Raw genomic sequence first — 22,684 nt, 5'->3', positions numbered from 1 at the left:
TCAAACATTGTACTTTTCAATACCCCCCCCATTTGCGCTTTTCCTACATTGAATTTTTTTACAGTCCCTAAAATAACGTAAAATAGGGGTTTTGCTGTACATGATTAGACATAATGATGAAATATACCTGGACAGAAGTTACAGCACTCTCCGGGAACGGAGAACTGTTCGGCGAGACTGCACGGCAGCGGGGGGCACTTCTGCTCCGGCTCCACCCTCACGCAGCCCATCACCCCGTCCCGACACTCGCACTCCACGCACTGCTTGGGGGACACCTGCACCCCGTGCTCGTATATCACTCCCTTCAAGGAACATTGCTCTGCAATACACAATACACAACACTTGTATTATTCGCTTCTTCATACGTTCTAGACACAATAAAAGTCATTTGAGGAAGAAGATATACATATGTTCAATACTAAACCTCATTTTTTGATTAACTGATTTAAAAATAAAGAGAAATATTTGTGTTTATCTTATTTACAAAAATACTTCAATTTCATACTATTTCTGTGAGTCTAAGCGGCTTATTATTAGAAACAGGCAGGGTTTTTTTTCTCTCCATGTAACGCAGTGGAACAGCATTCCGGTTCCTTTTTTCATGTAAACATTTTTTATTAATTTTCAAAATCAATAAGACGAAACAATGTTTGCCCTAGCGTAATTACAATATAGATTTACATAATTCAACAAAACGATAAAATATGGTACTGTAATGAATATTTAAATGATATATGATTTTTTTTTTGCGTAAAAAGCTCGACATGAAGTGAGTTCCAGGACCTTTTTTGTTTTAAAAAAATGCCCTGGAAATATGTATCAAATTGTGGTAGAGTGGGTTCGAACCAAGAAACTCTGACTCAAGTGTCCGTGATACTAACAACGGGACCACAACCCGATACTTGTTTATCTTTCACATCCATCAGCAAATTAATTAAAACTGAATCGGATGAATTAAAAATTAATACAAAATTTGAAGTGAGTCCAAATCCTTGTTCGCAAATCTGGGTTCCACTTATTAGTTATTTTTATATTGAGATCTCATCTTGAGATGTCTATGACTATATAAATTTTGCATAACTTATAATGTGTAATATAAGATAAAAATGTAGCTTCATGTTGCGAGTTGATTACAACAGCTAGGTAACTCTTAAATAAGCTTTATTCAGAAATTGAAATGAAAGATTGTGAACAGTTCGATAATTTTTTTTTTGTATGTATATATAAAAAAACTTACAGACTTTACGCCTGACTACAAATTAATGAGTTCATGCTGTAAAAATGTTTATTTAGAAATAAAAGCTCTAATGGAAACATGTTTGGAAACATAACACGATGCTATTTTTTGCATCACTCGCACAGAGCAATCACTAATGTCCATTAAGGGCCACACCTTCAGTATTCATATGTGGGCTTTGCCATATTTGTTCAGAATTTAGTCCACTTCTATGTTACATTATTCATTTTCTTGAATATGTTACTTTGAACTGCGGACTATATCCACAGAAGAGTTTTTAATCGGAATTTATAACATTAATTTTAAAAATCTAAATAGGACAATGTGAAGGGTTTTAACAGTAGTAAAAAATGGCAAGTGCAACTCACTAAGGCAAGTAGGACAACAGTCTCCAGGGTGTAGAACGGGGTTCTTGCATCCCGAGGGAGCACATTCCACCGGTCTGCAGGATATTTCTCCTTTCTAGAAACAATAAGAATACAATCATCTCCTGTACACCATTGCAAAACTTTGACACAACGTTGTATTAGAAAACACATTATTTTTATATACGTTTTTAAAAAAAGTTATGCATTATTTTTATATACCGTAGAACGGGGGCTACTTGAACTTTGACGTGTTTCTTGAGCTCAGTACAAAAAAAAATTTAAATCTGTATTTGGTCTACAATAATGAACGTATCAACATGATTCGTTGTTTCCCTGACAGGTGACACTTATTGTCACAATACTTTGATCGATACTACAATCTAAATATTTTTTTGTTCGGGACTCAAATAACATCAAAGTTCAAGTAGCCTCGTTCTACGGTACATGAGTCTTTTTTGTTTTTTTTTAACACAATGGCAGCGCCATCGGTTGAATGTAACTCCAGAACGCGCAAACAGCGTGCTTTTTGTTGGATGCTGTAACTTAGCTTTTTCAGTGTTTATGATTGCATTGTTGTTTCATAAATTTTTAATATTTTCATTGCTTTATGAACATTGTGAAATTAAACATATTACATATCGCTCACTCCTTTCAAGAACGTCATGTATCAAAAAACTTGATTTTTCATGAGATTGTTTTTAAAGTTTAAAAATATAATAGAATATATTAAAAATAAATATCAAGCCACTTTTTGAACTTTTTACGACGCAACAGATCTTTTTAGGTAACACTTGAAGGTTTTTTCTCTATTTGAAAAATATTTAGTATATTTAAAAAAATAATTAAAAAATACCTTTTCTTCAAAATGCAAAAACAACACTTTCTGCCCTGTAGCGGGTAAATATTAAGTTAAAAATATGCCTCTTTTGCTGGGATATAGTACATTTTCTCGGCATTCCGAAAACATGCACAATTGAAAATTTACGATTTTTGATTTATGACGTTCTTGAAAGGAGTGAGCGATATGTGCGTTTTTTATATTCATTCTTTTCCATTCAATTAGACTGAGCTACAGCAATGCGTGGCAGGGTACAGCTGGGATGTAATAAATGTTATTTAGATTTTGCTAAGAATGTGAAAGTAAAACTTGCATAGAGTGAACTGCAGTAAAGTCATATACGTATAATAAAATAGCAACTAAATACTTTTTTCCTTTTTTATTTTATTTCACTAGTGACCGGGTTTCGTCATTACCGGCATCACCAGTCTGTCGGCAATGATGAAACTTGGTCACTGGTCAAATCAAAGGACGGTGGAAAAAACTATGTGGTTGTTTTTTTTATTATATAAAATGCAGTTCTGTCATGAAATGCCAGTACAAAACTTAAATGTAATGAAATTTAAAATACGCTATTTGAAATATAGTTACCACACAAGAACACAAGTTGCAGTCCTTCTGCCACGTAGCACCATCCGCATGAATTGTATTATTTATTACACAAGATTTTTGGCAGTCACATCCTTCTCTCGCACTCAATCTATCTGCTTGAATTTTTACCTGCAGAAAAAGGGGCAGAGGGATTATTAACTGAAATATAGAAGGAAGGCATAAATGTGGTTATCCAAAAATATAGTTAGTGTCAACTTGTGACATTGAAAATCAAGAAATTATTACAGAACAAGGCTATCATTATTATTACTTTATTTTTATAAAAAGGTAATCTGAAGAAGGAATTAGATTTTTTTCACAAGGAAAAATAAGACAAATCACAGGTATTTTTTCATTTTTGAAGCGTCTACTCTTTTTCTAGACGTCATCTGCATTAAAGTGGCGTATAGTGCACCACATCGGACTGACACGGTGTTAATTAGTTTGTCATATATATTTATTATTATTATTTTATTTCACACTTCAAGGTGAAATATCTCTAAAAACCTCTAAGGTTTAAATATATACATTATATAACAAAAGAAAACAAAAACACAACATGAAATTAAAGAAAGGTATAACAATAAACTAGAAATAGAATTAAATAAGATTTGATGTTGAAGTCTGGATGTTCTGCGCTATATACAGTAATGAAGGACATTACTGATATAATAATAATAATAACCATATCCGCTCCCTAGGTGGAGCATATGGAGTCCACAAACTGTCTCCAGGCTTTTCTGTCGGCTGCCAGCTCCCTTGCATCCTCCCAAGTCAGATCCGCGTCCCGAAGTTCTGACGAGAACTGCCGACGAATTGTCAGCAGTGGTCGTCTTGGGCGGCGCGAACCTGATGCCTTGTAAAAGAGGCAAGCTCGATTAAGGCTCTCAGGGGGCATGCGGAGTACATGGCCAAGCCAACTGAATCGCCTTTTCTTGACGACAGTTGTGACCAAGATTTGCTGCGTCCTACGCCTTATCTCTTCATTCCTCACAAAGTCAAACCACCGCACGTCTAAGATTCTCCTCAAACACCTATTCTCGAAGCTTAGTACACGACTGCTCTGGGCCCTTGTAAGGTGCCATGTTTCACAGCTGTATAAGAGAACAGGAGCGATGCAGGCATTGTACAGGCGGCATTTGGTTTTCACCGAGTAGAAATCCGATCTCCAGACAGCCTTCATACTGTTAAATGCGGACCCAGCGAGTCCTAATCGCACTCCCAGTTCCTTTTGAAGGCTGCCATTTTCAGTCGCGTACACTCCCAAGTACTTGAAACTCTCGACCCTTTCGATGCGCTTGTTACTCAACATCAAGGGTTGTTGGGCACTGATATATGGGAAATGAAAAGCAGGTACTAAAGGAGAGATAAGGGAGAATAGCATCGATAGCTAGGGCACTTGTACTAGCTTGTGTAAACTGTACACTCTAAATATTTTGAATTTATCCAAAATAATTAAAGCTACACATCATATAAAATAAATATTTTTTTTTTATTAAAAGTAGTATTAAAGTATAGCATAGTTACAATTTGTTCGAGCTTTCTCATTCTTTCTTCCATGGCTAGTATTCTGTGCTCCATAACAATATACTGTCCGCACGTGGGGCACCCGGTTTGTATGTTTGGACACTGCTTTATGTAGCCATGAGGTCCGGTCACTATTTTGACATCCAGCAGTGTGCCCTGCAAGTACAGCATTATTAGATAGGTTTGATGATGTGGTCGGGAGTGTCGCTGGGGCGATCGGTTACCTTGAAGAAGGAGTGGCGGGCGTTCCTCTGGCCGAGCCACAGGGAGAGCTGCGGCTGGCTGAAGTTGCGGTCGGGCAGCGGGATGAGGCGCCGCGAGACGGAAGCGCAGTCCAGGAAGAGCTCGAGCGCGGTGCCCGACACGCTGAGCGCCACGCGGTGCCACTGGGCGTCGGCCAGCCGGAAGGGGAAGCACTCCATCTTGGGCGAGTCGCTGCCGGCCGCCACGTAGTGCAGCCGCACCTCGTCCTTGCGCCCGCTGGACTGCAGCTCCAGGTACCTGCGCCAGACCACATTACTCATCGAGCGCGAGGAACGCAAGCTCCGTTCCGAGGTACAGAGACATCTCAATATCCGTGCGTTACTAAACAAACATGCGTGCCGTGCGTACGTCAATTCTTACTCGACGAGGGAGCGATATGGTACGATGTCTAGATCTCAAAATCGCCACATTTACGTCATACATAGGGGGCTCATGTACCTCGGAACGCATTTCCATAATAATCTGTTTCTCCAAAAATACGTTACAAGCGGCAAATTCTAGGCGAGCTTTATATAATTGGATAATTCAGATTTGAACTAAAAATTCCGTAATATTTTTTTATGAAACTGGAAGATAAGGCGTAAGCGTCCGAAGAGTGTGACTAAGTATATTTTCACATATGGCTCAAAGCGTGATGTAAGGAGAAAGCGGATTCTCATGTTACTTGGAATGCAGTTAACGCGACTCGAGACAGTATGGTTTCCTCCTTTCTTCCGAGATTCTCTTTTGCGAAAAAATATTCACAATTCAGTCGACAGAATGCAACAGACAAAACAGTTTAATGATAAAGAGACAACATTTAAATACCTCATCGACGGTATCGATGCAAAGTGAAATGACATCGAACATCGAGTATGGATCGGTGCTAAAATATCACATGGGAACCACAGAACATTGAGGGTGTATAACAACGGGTTAAGGAAATAAAACATGACAACACGGATCATAACATGATGGAAACACGAGTCACGCATGCGAGTAAAATAAAAGCCGATAACAATTCGGGATACTTTTTAGAAGGAAAAACATCACCAAAGAATGGAAGCCGACATACGGCGGAAAACAATGAAATGCTTCGGGTAAGAGGGAAAATGTGATGAGGCGAGTGGAAGTAAAGTCGGGTAACGATGCATGAACATGCAATGAGTTTAGGAGGACCATTCCGAGGTACACACATTCCAAGATACATGATTCTCCCCTATATATAAATATGTCAGGAGTGGTACATCGGATCCACTACAGCATTCACTGTTTCAACACATAATGAGTGGATCTTGTGCACCTAACGACACGTATAGCTCACCGATATGCGATGTTGAGATTTAGAACTCACCAGCCGCTTGCCTCGCTCTATCCTTCCGCACCTGCAACCAACAAGCAACACTTACAGCATTCCCTCACTCCGTTACCGCCCCCTGCCCTATCTCTGACTGTCAGTCCTTTACAAGTTGCCAACAGGTCCATCACAGATTGCCAACAGGGGCGGTACTGCACCCCTAGTGCTGAAGGAGAGTTCTTATAGGGAGCACTAGAGGCCTTAGGAAACGGAAAGGAGAGCTGGGAAGTGAGCAATATATTTTTACTCCTCCCCCTTATCTGTTAGAGCACATTATAGCAGTTTAGTTTCCCCCGTCGATGAGAAATTTGGGCAGGGGGTACTAGACCAAATAAGGTCAGGAATCTGTCTTCTAGATATTGCAAAACTTAGAGCTAAACATTTCAAAGTCAGTATTAAAAAAGTTTCATAAGAATTACAAAAAAAGAATAATCATAGAATGAAAAATGACTCTTATCACTCTTAGAAATCTAACCTGGGATCTCCAGCACGGTACCAAACACGCTAACCACTACACTACAGAGATACACATGGGGTGTTTTTTCCCTGATCCGCACATAATGCATAGGCCACTGCATCAAATTCATGAAACATAATGTTGATCATTCATTATAGGAGGGCAAGGTGCTCAGTCCTACACTTAGGTACCAGTCCAGGGTATTATTAAATCAATATTAGAGTGAAAAAAACACATAAATTCATTTTGACCCCTCTGGAAATCGAACTCGGAACAGCCAGAAGTTGAGTTGTCATAATTTTCTCCTTTTGTAAAGTAAGCCCAGATGGAGTTAGCTAATGAATCAAGCCGAAGATGTAATACCTTCAAAATAAGACTTTTTGGGTCTTTGTAAAGCTTAAAACTAGTTTTATAATGAAACTAATAAATAAACTAATTTACAATGTTTTGATTTCATCACTACCTTTACAGGGAAAGTGGGTAGTGAAATGCTTGTTTACCTGTTATATCCGTGTGAAAAAGACATGATAGTTCCGGAATTGTCCAAATCCTGTTTTAAGGTCGCCATCATAGTGAATTCCGGAGATTCCTTCAATAGTTCTGTTATTTTCTGAAACGCTTGCGGAGGTAACTCTAGTTCGCGATTATCACCTGAAATTACCAAATTAACAAATCAGTCCACAGTAATCTTGGACAACTATATGAATGTAAAGCTTAGTAAACTACTTTCTACCAGTTTTATAATGCACTTCTTTATCAGATTTGGATTGCATGACTGATTACCTTGTCTGCCAAACAGTGGACAATGTGATCAGTGGATCAGTGGCTTAATGGATATGGACTGGAATATGTTTGATGACATAAGTGAATGAGCTCAGGTTGAAGGACATTATTGCTGTATGGGAAAGAAAACGGAGGAGGAATAATAAATACTTTAGAAGAAGAACAGAAGAATAGCAGAAATAGCAAGGGCACTTGGTTTTTTTTTATTTGTTTTCTAAGAAAGTTTTGATGCCTGTTATTTACATCGCAACCATTACACCACCCTTTGTGGTGTAATGGTTAGCGTGTTTAGATACCGTGCTGGAGGTCCCGGGTTCAATTCCCAGGGGGGTGTAAATAAATATCAGCAATTTTACACTCTTAATATTTATTTAATATTACCCTGGACTGGTCCCCGAAGCTCAGGAGTGATCACCTTGTCTTCATGTAAGTAACAATCAAGATAACACTGCGTCAATACGATGCAGTGCCCTATGCATCATTAGAAGAAGTTATTTACAAGGATTTATAGCATATTCAGTTTATATATCTTAAATATGATAGTGAATGTGCATAGTAAATAATAAATGAATAAGGGCACTTGGGGTTGCATATTCATATTCAAACTAGCTTCTGTAATTTGGACACTACCAATTTGTATGAGTCACACATAATTACGACAACTAGATAACTTAAATAAGTTTATTTGGGAAATTCATATGTAAAATTCTTAGCAGATTGATAATTTTTATAATACAGAAAAAAGAACATCATAAAAATTCTTGATGATGTAAAATTTGACACATATAATAATAATAATAAAACCCTTATCCGCACCCCAATGGTGCATAGGGCACTGCGTCATATAAACGCAGTGTTATCTTGATCGTTTACACATGAAGGAAAGGTGATCAGCCCTCCGCTAATGACACATATACAGACCAGAAAATAAAGTTGTATTATTGTGGCTAACTCAAAAACATGGAATTTGAACCCACAATTATAGTAATTCTTATTTTTATAACCCTTATCTGCATCCAATGGTGCATAGGATACTGCATCATATATAAAAGCAGTGTCATCTTGATTGTTAACACATGAAGGCAAGGTGATCACTCCTGCGCTTCAGGGACCAGTCCAGAGTAGTATTAAATAAATATTAGAGTGAAAAATCACATATTTATTTGACCCCCCCTGGGAATCGAACCTGGTACCTCCAGTAAGGTAGCTGAGCTTGCTGACCATTACGCTACGGAGGTGGACAAAATTATAGTAATTATCCCAGAATATTATCAGTAAACCCCCCTATAAAGCTGAGATAGGTACCGCATTATCGGATGGGACTTTATATGGGGTTAATGATTGAAATTGTATTTTTACATTTTAACCAGCGGAAAAGACTGTCATTTAAAATTAAAATACAATTTAACCCCATATAAAGTTCCCTCCAATAACGCGGTACCTATCTCAACGTTATAGGAGGGTTTACTGTATATTGTTATAAAAAATTTATAAGCTACATATTGCTCACTCTTTTCAACAACGTCACATTTCAAAAATCATCAGTTTTCAGGCATATTTTTAACTTAATATTTATCCGCTACAGGGCAGAAAGTTTTGTTTTTGCATTTTGAAGAAAAGGTATTGTTGAATTATTTTTTTAAATATACTTAATTATTTTCAAATGGAGAAAAAAACCTTCAGGTTTTACCTAAAAGGATCTGTTGCACGGTAAAAAGTTTAATAAGTAGCTTGATATTTATTGTAAATACATTTTATTATATTCTTAAACTTTAAAAACGATCTCCTGAAAAATCAAGTTTTTTTGATATATGATGTTAAAAGGAGTGAGCGATATTTCATCCTAGAATCCGAAGTTTTCAAAAAAACTTTCTAGGGAGAGAAAAACGAGAAACGTCTTTTTCTGACACATTCAACAAATCTGCGTCGCAATTGAATTGGACTGAGCGAGGAAGTTGAATTAGGGGAAGGGTCGTGATTCGGGAACAAAGCGATAGACAAGCGTGGACCATTTAACAGGGCTAATAACGCGTTGGCGAAATTTATCGCCGTGTAATTTTCACGGTGACGACTAACTACCCCGGAGGAATTCAATACATATAGCGGCCAGCGGTAAATGCGGGGGGAAGAAATGTCACCAATACATCACGACTTGTAAAGTTCTAAGGCGTCTTTGTCGCCACGCCAGCGGTTTCGTAATTCGAGTCATTTTGACATTTGACATACAAGTGTGCAAATCGAAATCAATCGAACGGATCGTTCGGAAACTACTTGGGCACTTAAAAGGAACGTTCGAATTTCATTAAAAGTCCAAAATAATGTTTGAACTTTAAAATATAATCGTAGTCATACAGGAGAATGTGACCAAGTGCATTTTTTACAAAAACGTGATCATTGACTATTTTATATCTTTTTCTTTTATTATTATGATTATCTCTGTTAGTTGGTCACTTTCTTCGGTACGACTACGATATTCTTTATAAAAAATAACTAATAACTACTGTACCTACTAATTATATTTAACCAGTAAAAAGAGTGTTTTTGACTAGAATTTTCACTCATGAATTTACATGAAATTATAGTAACTTTAAACATAAAGAGTAAATCCACTCAAGGGTAGGCATAGGCTATGAAACTTAAATAGTTGAAGCCTGAATAGGGTCATGATAAGCGGTGTTGCATAAGCCATAGTTAGATTTCAGAGTCACTTGGACGTTAGGTAATTCAAAAACCGCCTTTTTTGAGCACGATGAAAGATTCACGTGTTCAATTAAATGAAAGATGGTTGGTGTAGTTTGGTAAAAAATACAATAAAGGTTGTGAAGAGATTACATTCGATAGGGTACGATTATTTTCTCAACTAAGGTACTATTACTAATTAGTTACTGCTCAGTCATTATCGGTTAGAGCAACAGACGCGACATCCAAAGACCTCGGTCATATGTTTTTATGAGTATTTTTTTCATTTAAAAAGCTAACAAATGTTGAAACAAAATGTCGATTAAATTATTTTTTGTTCTTATACGAGATGCTACTTACTACCTAAAAATTAAATATGAAGGGAGAAAAAGGCCACTGGTTTTAGACGTATTATATTTATTTATGAAAACAAAAGTATAAAAAAAATTTTTTTTTTGTACTACAGTACTGATTACGATTTTCAAAAATTATATCAGTAAATTTAACAGTTTAAAAACAAAAAATGCATTTATTATATGTACTGATACCTCACACTTAATAAATGCATTTTTGTGATTATCTGTACGTTAATTCATTACGCGAACTTCTCAAGTAGTTCATATATTATCAATTAATGTTAAAAATAACGTAAATTTATGATAATAAAAATAGAAATCAATTCCTATTATTATTTTTATCGTCACATAAATTGTTGTGTGATAAATCCTCGTTGATCCTAACATGCCAGATTTATTATTTATTCAATAAAAAAAAAGCCATTCAACTTTACAATATGTCTGTATTTTCAGCACTGATTCAACCCTTCACAATACACCACGTGGCAGACCATCAAATTGGCACGTGTGACCGCAAAGTGTCGTAGTTCGTATGTACTTGGAATTATATCAATATTTATTTTTATTTTACAAAGGAAGTTTCCGTGCCAATCATTAATGTATGCACATAGATTAAAAACATACGTATCACTTTTAAATACGAAGTTTTCTCATTGAGATAAATATAAATGAGAAAACTTAAAATAAATATTTCATTATAAAATAAAGTATTTCAAATATACTTGAACTCTTCTTCTTTTTACCTTCACCCAATGGTGCATAGGGCACTGCATCGATGCAGAGTTATCTTAATCGTTAATCGTATAAAGGCAAGATGATTAGCCCTGTGTTTCTTGTACCAGTCCAGGGTATTATCACGCTTCGTAATCGAACCTGAGACCTTCAGCACGGTAGCAAACGCTCTAACCACTACACTATAAAAACGGACACGGGGTGTTTGTTTTCCCCCACTCTCATCCGCACCCAGTGGTACATAGGACACTACATCGAATTCATACAATGATATGTTGATCGTTAAGTATAATAAGGCAAGGTTGATCAGTCCTGCGCTTCTTCTACCAGTCCAGGGTGATATTAAATAAATATGACAGTGAAAATCATTTTGATCCCCCTGGGAATCTAACCCGAGACCTCCAGCATGGAAGCCACATACACTTACCACTACACTACGGAGGTGGACTATCTTTAATCCATTGGGTGCGGATAAGGGTTAGAAGAATATAGAATATATTTGAAATAACGATAAATTATTATTTATTGATTTATTTTTTTACTGTACTCTTTGTGGATGCTACTAATATAAAGAGTTTTTTCCAATGTAACGCGGTGGATATATACTTTTAAATTTTCAATATCAATTGGACGAAACAATGTTTGCGTTTACGCAATTACAATATTTATTTATATGATCCGTCAAAATGATAAAATATGGTATTGTAGTGAATAATTAAATAGTATTTGAATTTGATTTTTTTTTGTAAAAAGCTTGACATGAAGTGACTTTCAGGATCTTTTTTGTTTAAAAAAGGCCTGCTGATATATAAAGCACAGGTTAAATTGTATAATACTACAGGTTAAATTGGAAATGAAAGACATCCCGAATTCAAAAAGTTTAGCAGTTAAAACAGTAAAAGCAAATGCTTTTACTGTTTTAATTCATACCGTAAAATTACGGTATGAATTTCAAATCAAATTTAAACTTGATAAACTTCTCCGATAAACCACTTTGCAAATTGATCGTTTATCACGGTCCTACCCGAAGTTTGTCGCTAAAGAACCGTCGGGTGTCGCGGGGCAATATTGTGCCGGGGTATTAATTGATATTTATTCAGGCGAGGGATTAAATTGCCCGTGCAATAATCACCACAAAGGGCTGTCACACCGCCCGTGGGGAAATGTTTACTATATCAAATGTTATTCAAAAGGGAGTTGCGCGCATTTTCAAGCGGGCTGAATTACTCACTTTATTGCTCTTCGCAATTGGGGTTGGTTTCAAATCCGCCAAAGAAAGAAAAGCACGCCACTTTTTTCTTGATGTGAAACAATAATTTGTTTAAAAAATCTGTAGAGTTTAATGTATTGTAATATTATTATTATATTTAAATCCCAACAAAGACGAAGAAGAATAAAGAAGTCTGAAAGTAAAGGGATCACTTTATCCACGTGTAATATTCATCATTCTATCTATGATTGACAACCGCACTATACTTAAACTTTTGACACTTAAACCAGCTTATGACAGCCCTGTAAACCAGCCTATGACAGCCCTGTAAGCCCTGACAGGGCGGTCATAGGCTGGTTTAAGTGATAAAATTTGAGTAGTGTGGTTGTCATCATGGGTATAATGATGAATATTACACGTGTATAAAGTGAGCACTTTGACCAGCCTATGACAGGTCTTAAGCCCCGTAAATACTTAGTCTTGTTTTATTCTTGTTATTCCTGTTTTATTCTGTATTCATATTAATTTGTAGAAACATGACGTAAAAATGCAAAAATTGATTATAAATTAATAAAATAAATGGTAAAGTAAAAAATATGGAAAACATCAATGAGATGATTTGTCAATTATGAATGATACATTTAATTGTTTTTTGTGATCCAAATTAAAACAGATTTCTTAGGGTACATAAAATATCAAAGCAGACAATTGTTTATTAATGATTCAATGCTAATTTATTTAAATAAGTGGCCATTAAGATTTTAAAAGAGGCGTTATTCCAAAAAGTCATTTTTAAAGAGGATTGAGCTTTTAATTAAACATAAAACTCGTTACCATAATAATGGAATGTCATAATCACAGAGTAATAATGGAATATGAGAAACGGAAGTTTAAGGGTGGAATTAAATAAAAGTGAGGGGTAGGTCTATCCATATCAATGAAAATAATTTTCACATTTACATATTATAAATTCCCTGTTTGATAAGTTGATTATTTCTCTATTCTTATTTTTCCACAGTTTTCCGTCTTATAATGTCCCTTCGCAATATGCAGCCACACGAGTTGGGGTGTCATCAAGACCCTTAACAAGCTAGAAGAGATCTTCCTTCCTCTTCTTTGTTTAATCACTTATATATCCTGAATAGGGGACGAACGACCCTACGCGAAATAAAGAAATATCGTGGTATTTGTTAGATTTTGGTGAACGTCTTACGAGTATCTTGGCGATACGAGTTTTTTAAAAAATAAATTTTATTTTACGGGGTTTACTTTGAAATATGCCATGGAAACTTATTCATTTAATCATGTGGTCGTATGAGCATCCGGAAAATTCGCTGCACTTTGTGTGAGGCATTATTATTTAAAATTATTACGTCTTACATATTTTTCTTACACATGAAGATTTTTTAATGTGAATTTTAAAAAAAAGCATCGAAAAAGTCAAATGTTCCTAAAATGAATACATACTTTCGAAATTTATGTAATATGTTTTCTATCATGGGTAGAATGGCAAATGTCACAAATGCTTAAAATAATCAGTTAAACCAGTCGATGAAGATCAAAAGCTGTGTAAATACATAGATTTCCATATTTCTAACTTAGCAACTTATTCATCTATCGAATTTCAGTTTTTTTAAAAACATTTCTTAATCAGTATTTCACTTTTTATTAACAAACTCTTACGCGTAAAAAAATCTACGTTTATTTATCGATAATACTAAACAAAGTGGAAACAACTATTGAGTGTTGTTTTATCCTTATTCATCTATGTTGAGATAAGAATAAAGTCTTAATAATAGCCCTTTTGTGGCATAAAATCCAGTATTTGTGTGCAATGATTTGAGCACTAAAAATATAGTTAAAAAGTGTTTTAAAATTTATGTGACATAAAAAATGAATAAGAAAAATATGTAAATGTAATTTTTTGTATTAACGTTGTATAAAATTTTCACAATATTTTAATTCAATGGCCATAATAAGCTTAAACACATGTAACGGTGATTTATACCACGCTGCATATTAACAAAAGTCTTATCTACAAAGGCGTGTGTATAAAAATACTATTATTTTTAATGCGCCAACGTTCGTGATTTTCTGCACGTGTCAAACACAATCATCGTTGAAAAGTAGCATCTACTCGAAAATGAATGTGTCAGTACCAACTTGTCCCAACCTCCCCTTTCGGAGGTGTTGTATTTCGGCGGGGGCGGGAAAATACAAAATAATAATGTTATTACAATAGAAAATCGCATTATCTGCTAGAATTGTTTCTAATCATTATTATTCCAGCAGAAGTGATACCAACTGCGATGGTTTAACTTAATACGGAGGAGTAGAAACTCGCTATTCGTCCGTACCTCTATTCATACAACGTTGGCTTTTTACTAAGTAAAATGCGGTTATATTATCTTTATTTTTTATGTAGCCGCGTAGAGTTTATTACAAAGCATTATAAAAATGTTAGTAAAAACATATCCTACATTACTTACAATAATGATTATTTAAATTTATTTCTTCAGATATAAGATTATGAACCTGACATACTTTTGGTTGCTTTCTCAATAGTCTGAGATTTTAATTAAATATAACATATTCGTTGCGTTTGTTTTGGGTGAAGTCAGGTTAGTCCTGAGCGCTGGTAAATTAGTTGAGAATATGATGATTTTAAATGGATAAAATAAAGAGTTCTCGCATTCGTGGAAGCCTGAGTGTAACTGATATCGATAGTAAGGTAGAGGAAAGGCAATTGAGATGGCATAGGCACAAAGGACGTAGAGAACCTGAACATATTGTAAACTAGGCGATCGCCATGGATTTTCCTCGGAAGACATCTAGAGGAAGACCAAGAAATTCATGGATGCTACAGAAAGATAACATGATTCGGAGGTATGGCTTAGGTGACGTTGTATATGATAGAAGGACCTACAACCTGAGGATGAGGAAAACTGACCCTAACAGTCTACAATGACGATAAGTTGGGATGGGGCAAGGAAGAGGAGATGATGATTTTAAATGGAAGGGAGTAGGATACATGGGGTGAATATCCAGGTAAACCATTTTTTAAAGAATCCCCTTATGAGGTTTAGCTTTTGACACGATCACCGAACATCGTCAATAATTATTGATTATAATCAATGTACAGTATTATCTATCTGACTTTGTATTATATCTCGTCAAATATTGTAGACTACATAATTATTTACAAAAAAAGTAGTCAGAAATAGAGTGCGAACTCTAGATAAAGCTAAAATACAAGATAGCTATCTCTCATTGTCTAGGGGTGGAGTCGGCACGCCCAGCGCTCCCTACAGGGGTGTATTTGAGGGGAATTAAAATAATATTAGAGGCGAAGGAGAAAACAATCCCGGGTCAGCGTCCCCCACTAAACTGCACTGGCGATGACGTCTCCCGTCTCCCGTCTCCGCGGAGCCCGGGGGATTGATTGCACTCATGCAGGAATACTCTGTTTCGGAAACCGATATGCACATATTAACATTATACAATCTGCAGACAGGGCGATGACATGGCTGATAACTGCGAATCAATTGGTTATTCGAAAGGATATCGAATGCCAATGTAAAAGGAATAAAATGGTATATCGAGTTACACCAATCGACAATGTTGAAGTCGACTTAGTAAATGTAAAGACCAATAAACGTTTGAATATTTTTATACTGATCTCAACATACATGGGCAAGAATATGAAATTTAAAGGGCTATTTGGCCTAAAAGAAGACTATTTAAAAGATAAGGCGAGATATTTTGGTCACAACTGTCGCCAAGAAAAGGCGATTCAGTTGGCTTGGCCATGTACTCCGCATGCCTCCTGAGAGCCTTAATCAAGCTTGCCTCTTTTACAAGGCATCAGGTTCGCGCCGCCCAGGACGACCACTGCTGACAATTCATCGTCAGTTCTCGTCAGAACTTCGGGTCGCGGATCTGACTTGGGAGGATGCAAGGGAGCTGGCAGCCGACAGAAAAGCCTGGAGACAGTTTGTGGACTCCATATGCTCCACCTAGGGAGCGGATATGGTTTAATAATAATAATATTTGGCCTTTTTTAGCCTGGTGGATAAGGGATTTATTTACATTCGTGTTACACTTATATATAAAGAAGAGTTCTTTAAGGTAGTATGGACGTGTAGAGCAAATAGATAACGAGAGAATGAATATGAAAATCATTGAGACGAATGTAAGCGGGACAACAGAACGAGGACGGCCGAAAAAGACTTGGCACGATCAGTTCAATCATAACCTTAAATCTGGTAGTGTCAAAAGTCAATTTCATTAATTAGTGATTCAATTAGTAATACTAATATAATCACTTTTTATCGTTGTGTATACGTTGCTCTGTTTTGCTCCACTCCTTTCTTTCTCCTTCTCTCTACGTTATTTCTTCTTCTCTCTCGTGTAACAAAATGAGGCTAATAAACATGACACGTACTTGAAATGTCACTCAACGATTATCGCATCTCCGTTTAAAATCATCATCACTTCAAAAATATGCATAGAAGGTTAAAACACATGACCATAACCATAGCACAATATATCGTCCACTCCTTTCAAGAAGGTCATAAATGAAAAAACTTCATTTCTCAGGGGAACATTTTAAAAATATACTACAAAGTATTGAAAATAAATATCAAGCCACTTATTGAACTTTTTACTGTGCAACAGATCTTTTTAGGTAAAACCCGAAGGTTTTTTATTAATTTGAAAAATATTTAGTAAATTTAAAAAAATAATTAAACAATACCTTTTCATCAAAATGCAAAAACAACACTTTCTGCCCTGTAGCGGGTAAATATTAAGTTTGAAATATGCCGCTTTTGCTGGGATATAGTACAATTTTTGGGCATTCCGAAAACATGCCCTGCTGAAAATTTACGATTTTTGATTTATGACGTTCTTGAAAGGAGTGAGCGATATGTGCAGTAAAATGTGTGAAATGTATGAGGATGGTGATGCTTACCAGTAAATTGAAAGGCCGGCCGCTGCTCCACCGTGACGGGCACCACCCCCTGTCGGCTGGAGTTGTGCAGGGACAGAGCCCCTAACAGGTCCACCTCTGCGGCTGGAAAACGAGACAATTACATCAATATGGACTACTTCGTAGGACTTGTAAACAAAATTACACCGGGGTTCAGATATGTTTAATAATCCGTGGCAGTGAGGATAGCCTGGAACGTCTGGTTGTGATTGGTAGCCTGGAAGGGAAGAGAGGGAGAGGAAGATGGAATATTATGTTATTCAACATATTTACGGTAAGACTAAAGCACTTTCCTCAATTAATTTATGTTACATCACTTATTTCGACGTGCCCTACGTAGAGTGCTCTAACTACATTTTGGTCAATTTTGAGATATTTGGTGTACGTTATCAACTGACCGTTATCTACAAATATAAACAAACAAACAAAATATATAAAATAAATTACGCCAAGTTTTCAGGCGTATAAGACGCTATCTACTTCGAATTTTCGAAATAAACTGAACTCCTAAAACACTAACCACTTAATTTTGACAAAGTATAAAGTTTTAAAACGATTGAGTGCATTATTTTATCGTGTTTTGGAATGTATAATACTAGTTTAGAATTTCAGATAAACCGTTAATTAATAAAAAAGAATACGTTGAAAAAATCTTCTAGGCTCTCTCCTGTAAAGTAACAGATTTGCAGATAGAGTACTTTACGTAGGGGGCGTCGATTTATTCGATTTGGTAATTCATTGAGATGGTATGGACACATAGGACGCAGAGAACCTGAACATATTGTGAATCTGGCAATCGCCATTGATCTTCCTCGAAAGACATCTAGAGGAAGACCAAAAAAGTTATGGATGCTACAGAAATATAAAATGATTCGAAGGCATGGCCTAGGTGACGTTGTATATAATAGAACTTCCTACAACCTGAATACGAGCAGAGCCGACCCCAACAGTCTACAAAGACGATAAGTTGGGATAGAGCCAGGAAGAAGAAGAAGATTTGAAAAGCATAATTCGCTCACTCCTTTCAAGAACGTCATAAATCAAAAAACTTGATTTTTCAGGAGAACGTTTTTAAAGTTTAAATATAAAATACAATGTATTAAAAATAAATATAAAGCCACTTATTAAACTTTTTACTGTGCATCAGATCTTTTTAGGTAAAACCTGAAGGTTTATTCTCCCTTTGAAAAATATTAAAATTATTTTTTAAAAATAATTAAACAATACCTTTTGTTCAAAATGCAAAAACAACACTTTCTGCCCTGTAGTGGGTAAATATTGAGTTAAAAATATGCCTCTTTTGCTGGGATATAGTACATTTTCTGGGTATTCCAAAAACATGCACAACTGAAAATTGACGATTTTTGATTTATGACGTTCTCAAAAGGAGTGAGCGAATTGTCTTCTTAAAAAAAAATCATTTTTATTTAAAAAAATTATATTACCAGGAATATTTATTTTATATTTAAATTTAAGTATTTCCTCTAATGTAAGTAAATCTATTGGATGAAACCTATGTAATCGTTCATATTCATTATATAGTATAATATACAGTTAATAACATAGTCTAAGTATAAGTTTATACAAATAAAAATTCACCCATAAAATTCATTCAAGTATGAGAAATTAAACTTGTAAATGATTTTTTTTGTTGTAATTTAAATGATTAAGAATGTTGAAAGGTTGGTGCAATAAGACGATCCATTAGTGCAATATTGACGTGTTTATTCCGACTTTCGTAGATTGATGAACGCCTAACGATTGTCGTATGACGCAGCTTTTTTCGCCCGTTTCTTGCATCTGTTTGCTGGAAGCTCTGAAAGTTCCGTTACACGAACTGCCCAAGGAAATTAGTAAACCGATGAATAACGATTGCGTGGCTTAGGAGCTCTACCCGGCGGACATAACTCACCGCACAATCATCCCCTTCCCCTTTACATATGGTGTATTATTATTATTATTGAATGGCGGGTAGTACGATACTCATGGGGTGACGGAATATTCTAATTGGAATATATCATTCTACTTTAAGTTATCAAATTTTCTAAGTTATTCGATATCTTACCACTTGGAACTATGTACTTCAAGGTTTCACCCTTTGGCTATTGTAATTCTGGATTTAACGATGTATACATTAAAATACTTAAGCGCGTAATTGAATCACTTTAAAATTTGAAATTGTAACGAAAACTCTTAATTAATTAATTCTTAATCTTACTTAATAAAAAATCAGTAAATTCTCTAGCAAAATACTATCTAATTTTAAAATCCGAAAGTAAACGCCGTTAAACTTAAAATTGAGATTTCTAATGATAATTGACAAATGTTAGCGAGCCACAAGAAATATTTTCCAATTTTATAAATAGTCAATAATTCTTCAATCAATAATTTGTCTACAATTATAATTTTTTCTTATATAACACTTACTTGTTTTAAGAATCGAAATACATACGTATTTGTTCGACTTAGAGCGGGGACTACCAAAGTTAGTCAGGCAACGTGATAAAATATTGTATAAAATAAATCAATTAAATATTTTATCAGTACCTATCTGCAATATTTAAATTAATATATCTGGTGTATTTGTCTTTCTTTTAATTGATTCAAGATGTACGTCACATGATGCATGACAAGACCATTATATTTTTAGAGTTTGTGTTAACTCTCAAAATGTAAGGATGCAACTTAAAATCGTAAAAAAAACATTAATTACTGTTGTATGAATAGAGTGATCTTTTTTTTATTTATTCACCCTTTTTTATTTACAAATACATGGTGAAAAATAAAATTTTATTCACTCAAAACATGCAATATTGTCGTCCACACAAGAGATGAAAAATTACAGATTTACAAAAATAGTCATCAGCTGACTATATAATGATACTGCGTAGATGCATTTGAAAGAATTTCGTTAGGTAAAAAAAATCAGTCCAATACAAGCCTTTCGCATTTCAACATGGAACATGTGTGGCCGTATATAAAGATCAATTGAAACAAGTTTTGGTAAGTATGACTCATATTAGAGTTTCTAGACCAGTAGTTCCCAAAGTGGTCCATGCGGCCCCCAAGGAGTCCCGGGGATATTTCAGAGTCCTTGAAAAATTAAAATTGATTTAGGGGGCTTTGAACAACGTCAGTAAGTCCATTGAAGGTTTAATATTAAAAAAAATATTGTGACACATTTTTATCAATATGGAAGTTATAATAAATAACAATGAATAAATTATTAGCTAATTTTAAAACGAGATGCGTCTACGGTAATAATGCCATCTTCCTCACTCTTTATATTGTTTTTAATAAAGAGTAAGACACAGAACAGGTAGAAAATACTTTTTCAACTAAATGTTTTATGGATATTTTATTTTTGTCACCATACTTACCATTCAAAACATAAAAGTTGAATTTGTATTTTTTACTATGAATTTATGTAGTTTTTACCCAGGGTCCGTAGGCAAGTTTTTACTATGAAAAGGGGTCCGTGGTCCAAAAGAGTTTGGGAACCACTGTTCTAGACTTTACGCTACTTCCTAACGGAAGCGTGCAAAAGACCCAAAGTAGGCAACACAAAAAATAGGGACGAGGGATTAACAAACTGAAATTACCTCAGGCGATCATTACCTCAGCTCGCAATATGACACACCGCAAATAAAAAACATCGCCCGCGCCATATCGAAATAATTCACGACATTAGAAAAGTAAAAAAGTTGAAAGGAGCTTAAGTGCGTTTGAATTTACCCATTTAATAGTATTTATCCTTTTGGCGGAAAGAAACATAGTGTTAATGGCGGGAAAAGGCACCTTATTTGGGCAGAATTTACAAACCTTTTTGACATTTAAAATTTATTGTAAACATACAAACAACACAACCACTGGACAAGTACAACTTAATAGAACGATTCTAGAGACAAATAGTACATTAATATATTTTTATTGCTTTAATTACTAAAAAATAGTAACATTTCTTTTTTTTAAATTCCCTTACAAGGTTTTGAAAAACATTACGAAAACAAACAACGCCTCCAGAATCACGACTATTACTGTTTAAAAATACATACCAAAAAATAAATCATTGCTTTTTCCAATATTTTTTTTATTCTGTCCATATCATTGTTCTGAAATTCTGGGTTTGTCTCCACTTGGAGTATTTACCAAATATCGATATCTTAACATCGATGAAGAATAATATAGAAGTCTGAGGATTTACATGGCTTACGACCTGCCATAGGCTGGTTTAAGTGGTAACTGCTCTAATTTCGGAAGTTATATTTATGCCTTAATTTGACACATTCATACACCTAGGCTTCTTGAAGAAGTCGTATGTGAAAAAAGGTGTCAATCAAAACATAAATATTACGTCCAAAATCTGAGTGGTGTGGTTGTCAATCATGGGTAGAATGGTGATTATTTTTCACGTATATAAAGTGATCACTTTAACCAGCTTATAAGTACCAGTCAGGGCATAAGATCTATAATGCCCAGACTTCCAAATTCTTCTTCACCTAAGTTAAAATTGTTATTCTCTGTGAGAATCGAACCAGGGATATCATTCACGGTAGCCAAATCTTGTAATCATTTTGTCAGCCAATTATGAAGCAACGCAAGGTGCAAGGTCACACGAGCGAGGAAGCGGCCCGAATTACAATAAGGTTTGTAAGTTCGGCCGCGGCACAAAGCGACGCGGCGCACTCGACCCTTCGGCAGGGGTGTTTGCGAGGCGTGTCGACACCCGGCGCCCTCGCCACCTGTCGGCATATACCGGTACCGCACTATCCTCGCCATTTACGCCTGACAATAATTCTTTTTCAAATGTTCTAGCGCGACGTTTAAAAGTATACGCCTAGGAGACTACTTGTGGAGGTCCTCACCAAAAAGTTCAAATATTGCTCAAAAAGTCCTTCAAATGCAAATCTGTTATGTTTACTGTATTCTATCGAAATCTTTATTAAAGTTGCGTCAAAACGTGACCAATACTGTGTTAAACCAATGTGAAATCATTAAATCACACCAAAACGTAACAATTTTTATTTTATTTTTTAAACCCTTATCCGCACCCCAATGGGGCATAGGGCACTGCATCATATAAACGCAGTGTTATCTTGATCGTTTTACACATGAAGGAAAGGTGATCAGCCCTCTGCGGCAGGTACCAGTCCAGGGTGATATTGAATAAATATTACAGTGAAAAAATCACATATGACCATTACACTACGGAGGCGGAATTTTACAAGCTAGAATTCCCGATTACTTGAAATCATTTTTAATGGAAATGTAACGTTTTGGTGAGGACCTTCACACTTAATATCTTGATCTCACAAC

General features: G+C 35.5%; 1 protein-coding gene across 5 annotated transcripts in view; it reads right to left on the bottom strand.

Annotated features, from left to right (window-relative positions):
* LOC148300541 (protein kinase C-binding protein NELL2-like) overlaps window positions 1–22,684 on the bottom strand; it is a 92,285-nt gene that overhangs the window by 10,399 nt on the left and 59,202 nt on the right. For 2 of the 5 annotated variants that reach the window (XM_088274634.1, XM_088274635.1), the window contains exons 2-8: window positions 17,351–17,452; window positions 7,119–7,269; window positions 4,786–5,062; window positions 4,562–4,717; window positions 3,035–3,163; window positions 1,606–1,699; window positions 128–319 (exon numbers count right to left, since the gene is read on the bottom strand). In XM_088274634.1, the coding sequence (XP_088130760.1) occupies window positions 128–319; window positions 1,606–1,699; window positions 3,035–3,163; window positions 4,562–4,717; window positions 4,786–5,062; window positions 7,119–7,269; window positions 17,351–17,452 (1,101 nt within the window). Of the gene's footprint in view, window positions 1–127; window positions 320–1,605; window positions 1,700–3,034; window positions 3,164–4,561; window positions 4,718–4,785; window positions 5,063–6,128; window positions 6,190–7,118; window positions 7,270–17,350; window positions 17,453–22,684 lie in introns of those variants that run through there. The other 3 variants (XM_088274638.1, XM_088274636.1, XM_088274637.1) reach the window with 3 other exon arrangements.

This window comes from Brachycentrus maculatus, unplaced genomic scaffold (assembly GCF_059751285.1).
Source record: "Brachycentrus maculatus isolate JH-2025_06_01 unplaced genomic scaffold, ASM5975128v1 h1tg000696l, whole genome shotgun sequence".
Lineage (NCBI taxonomy): Eukaryota > Metazoa > Arthropoda > Insecta > Trichoptera > Brachycentridae > Brachycentrus > Brachycentrus maculatus.
The sequence above is the reverse complement of the archived record's forward strand: the minus strand, read 5'-3'. Positions and strand labels throughout refer to the sequence as shown.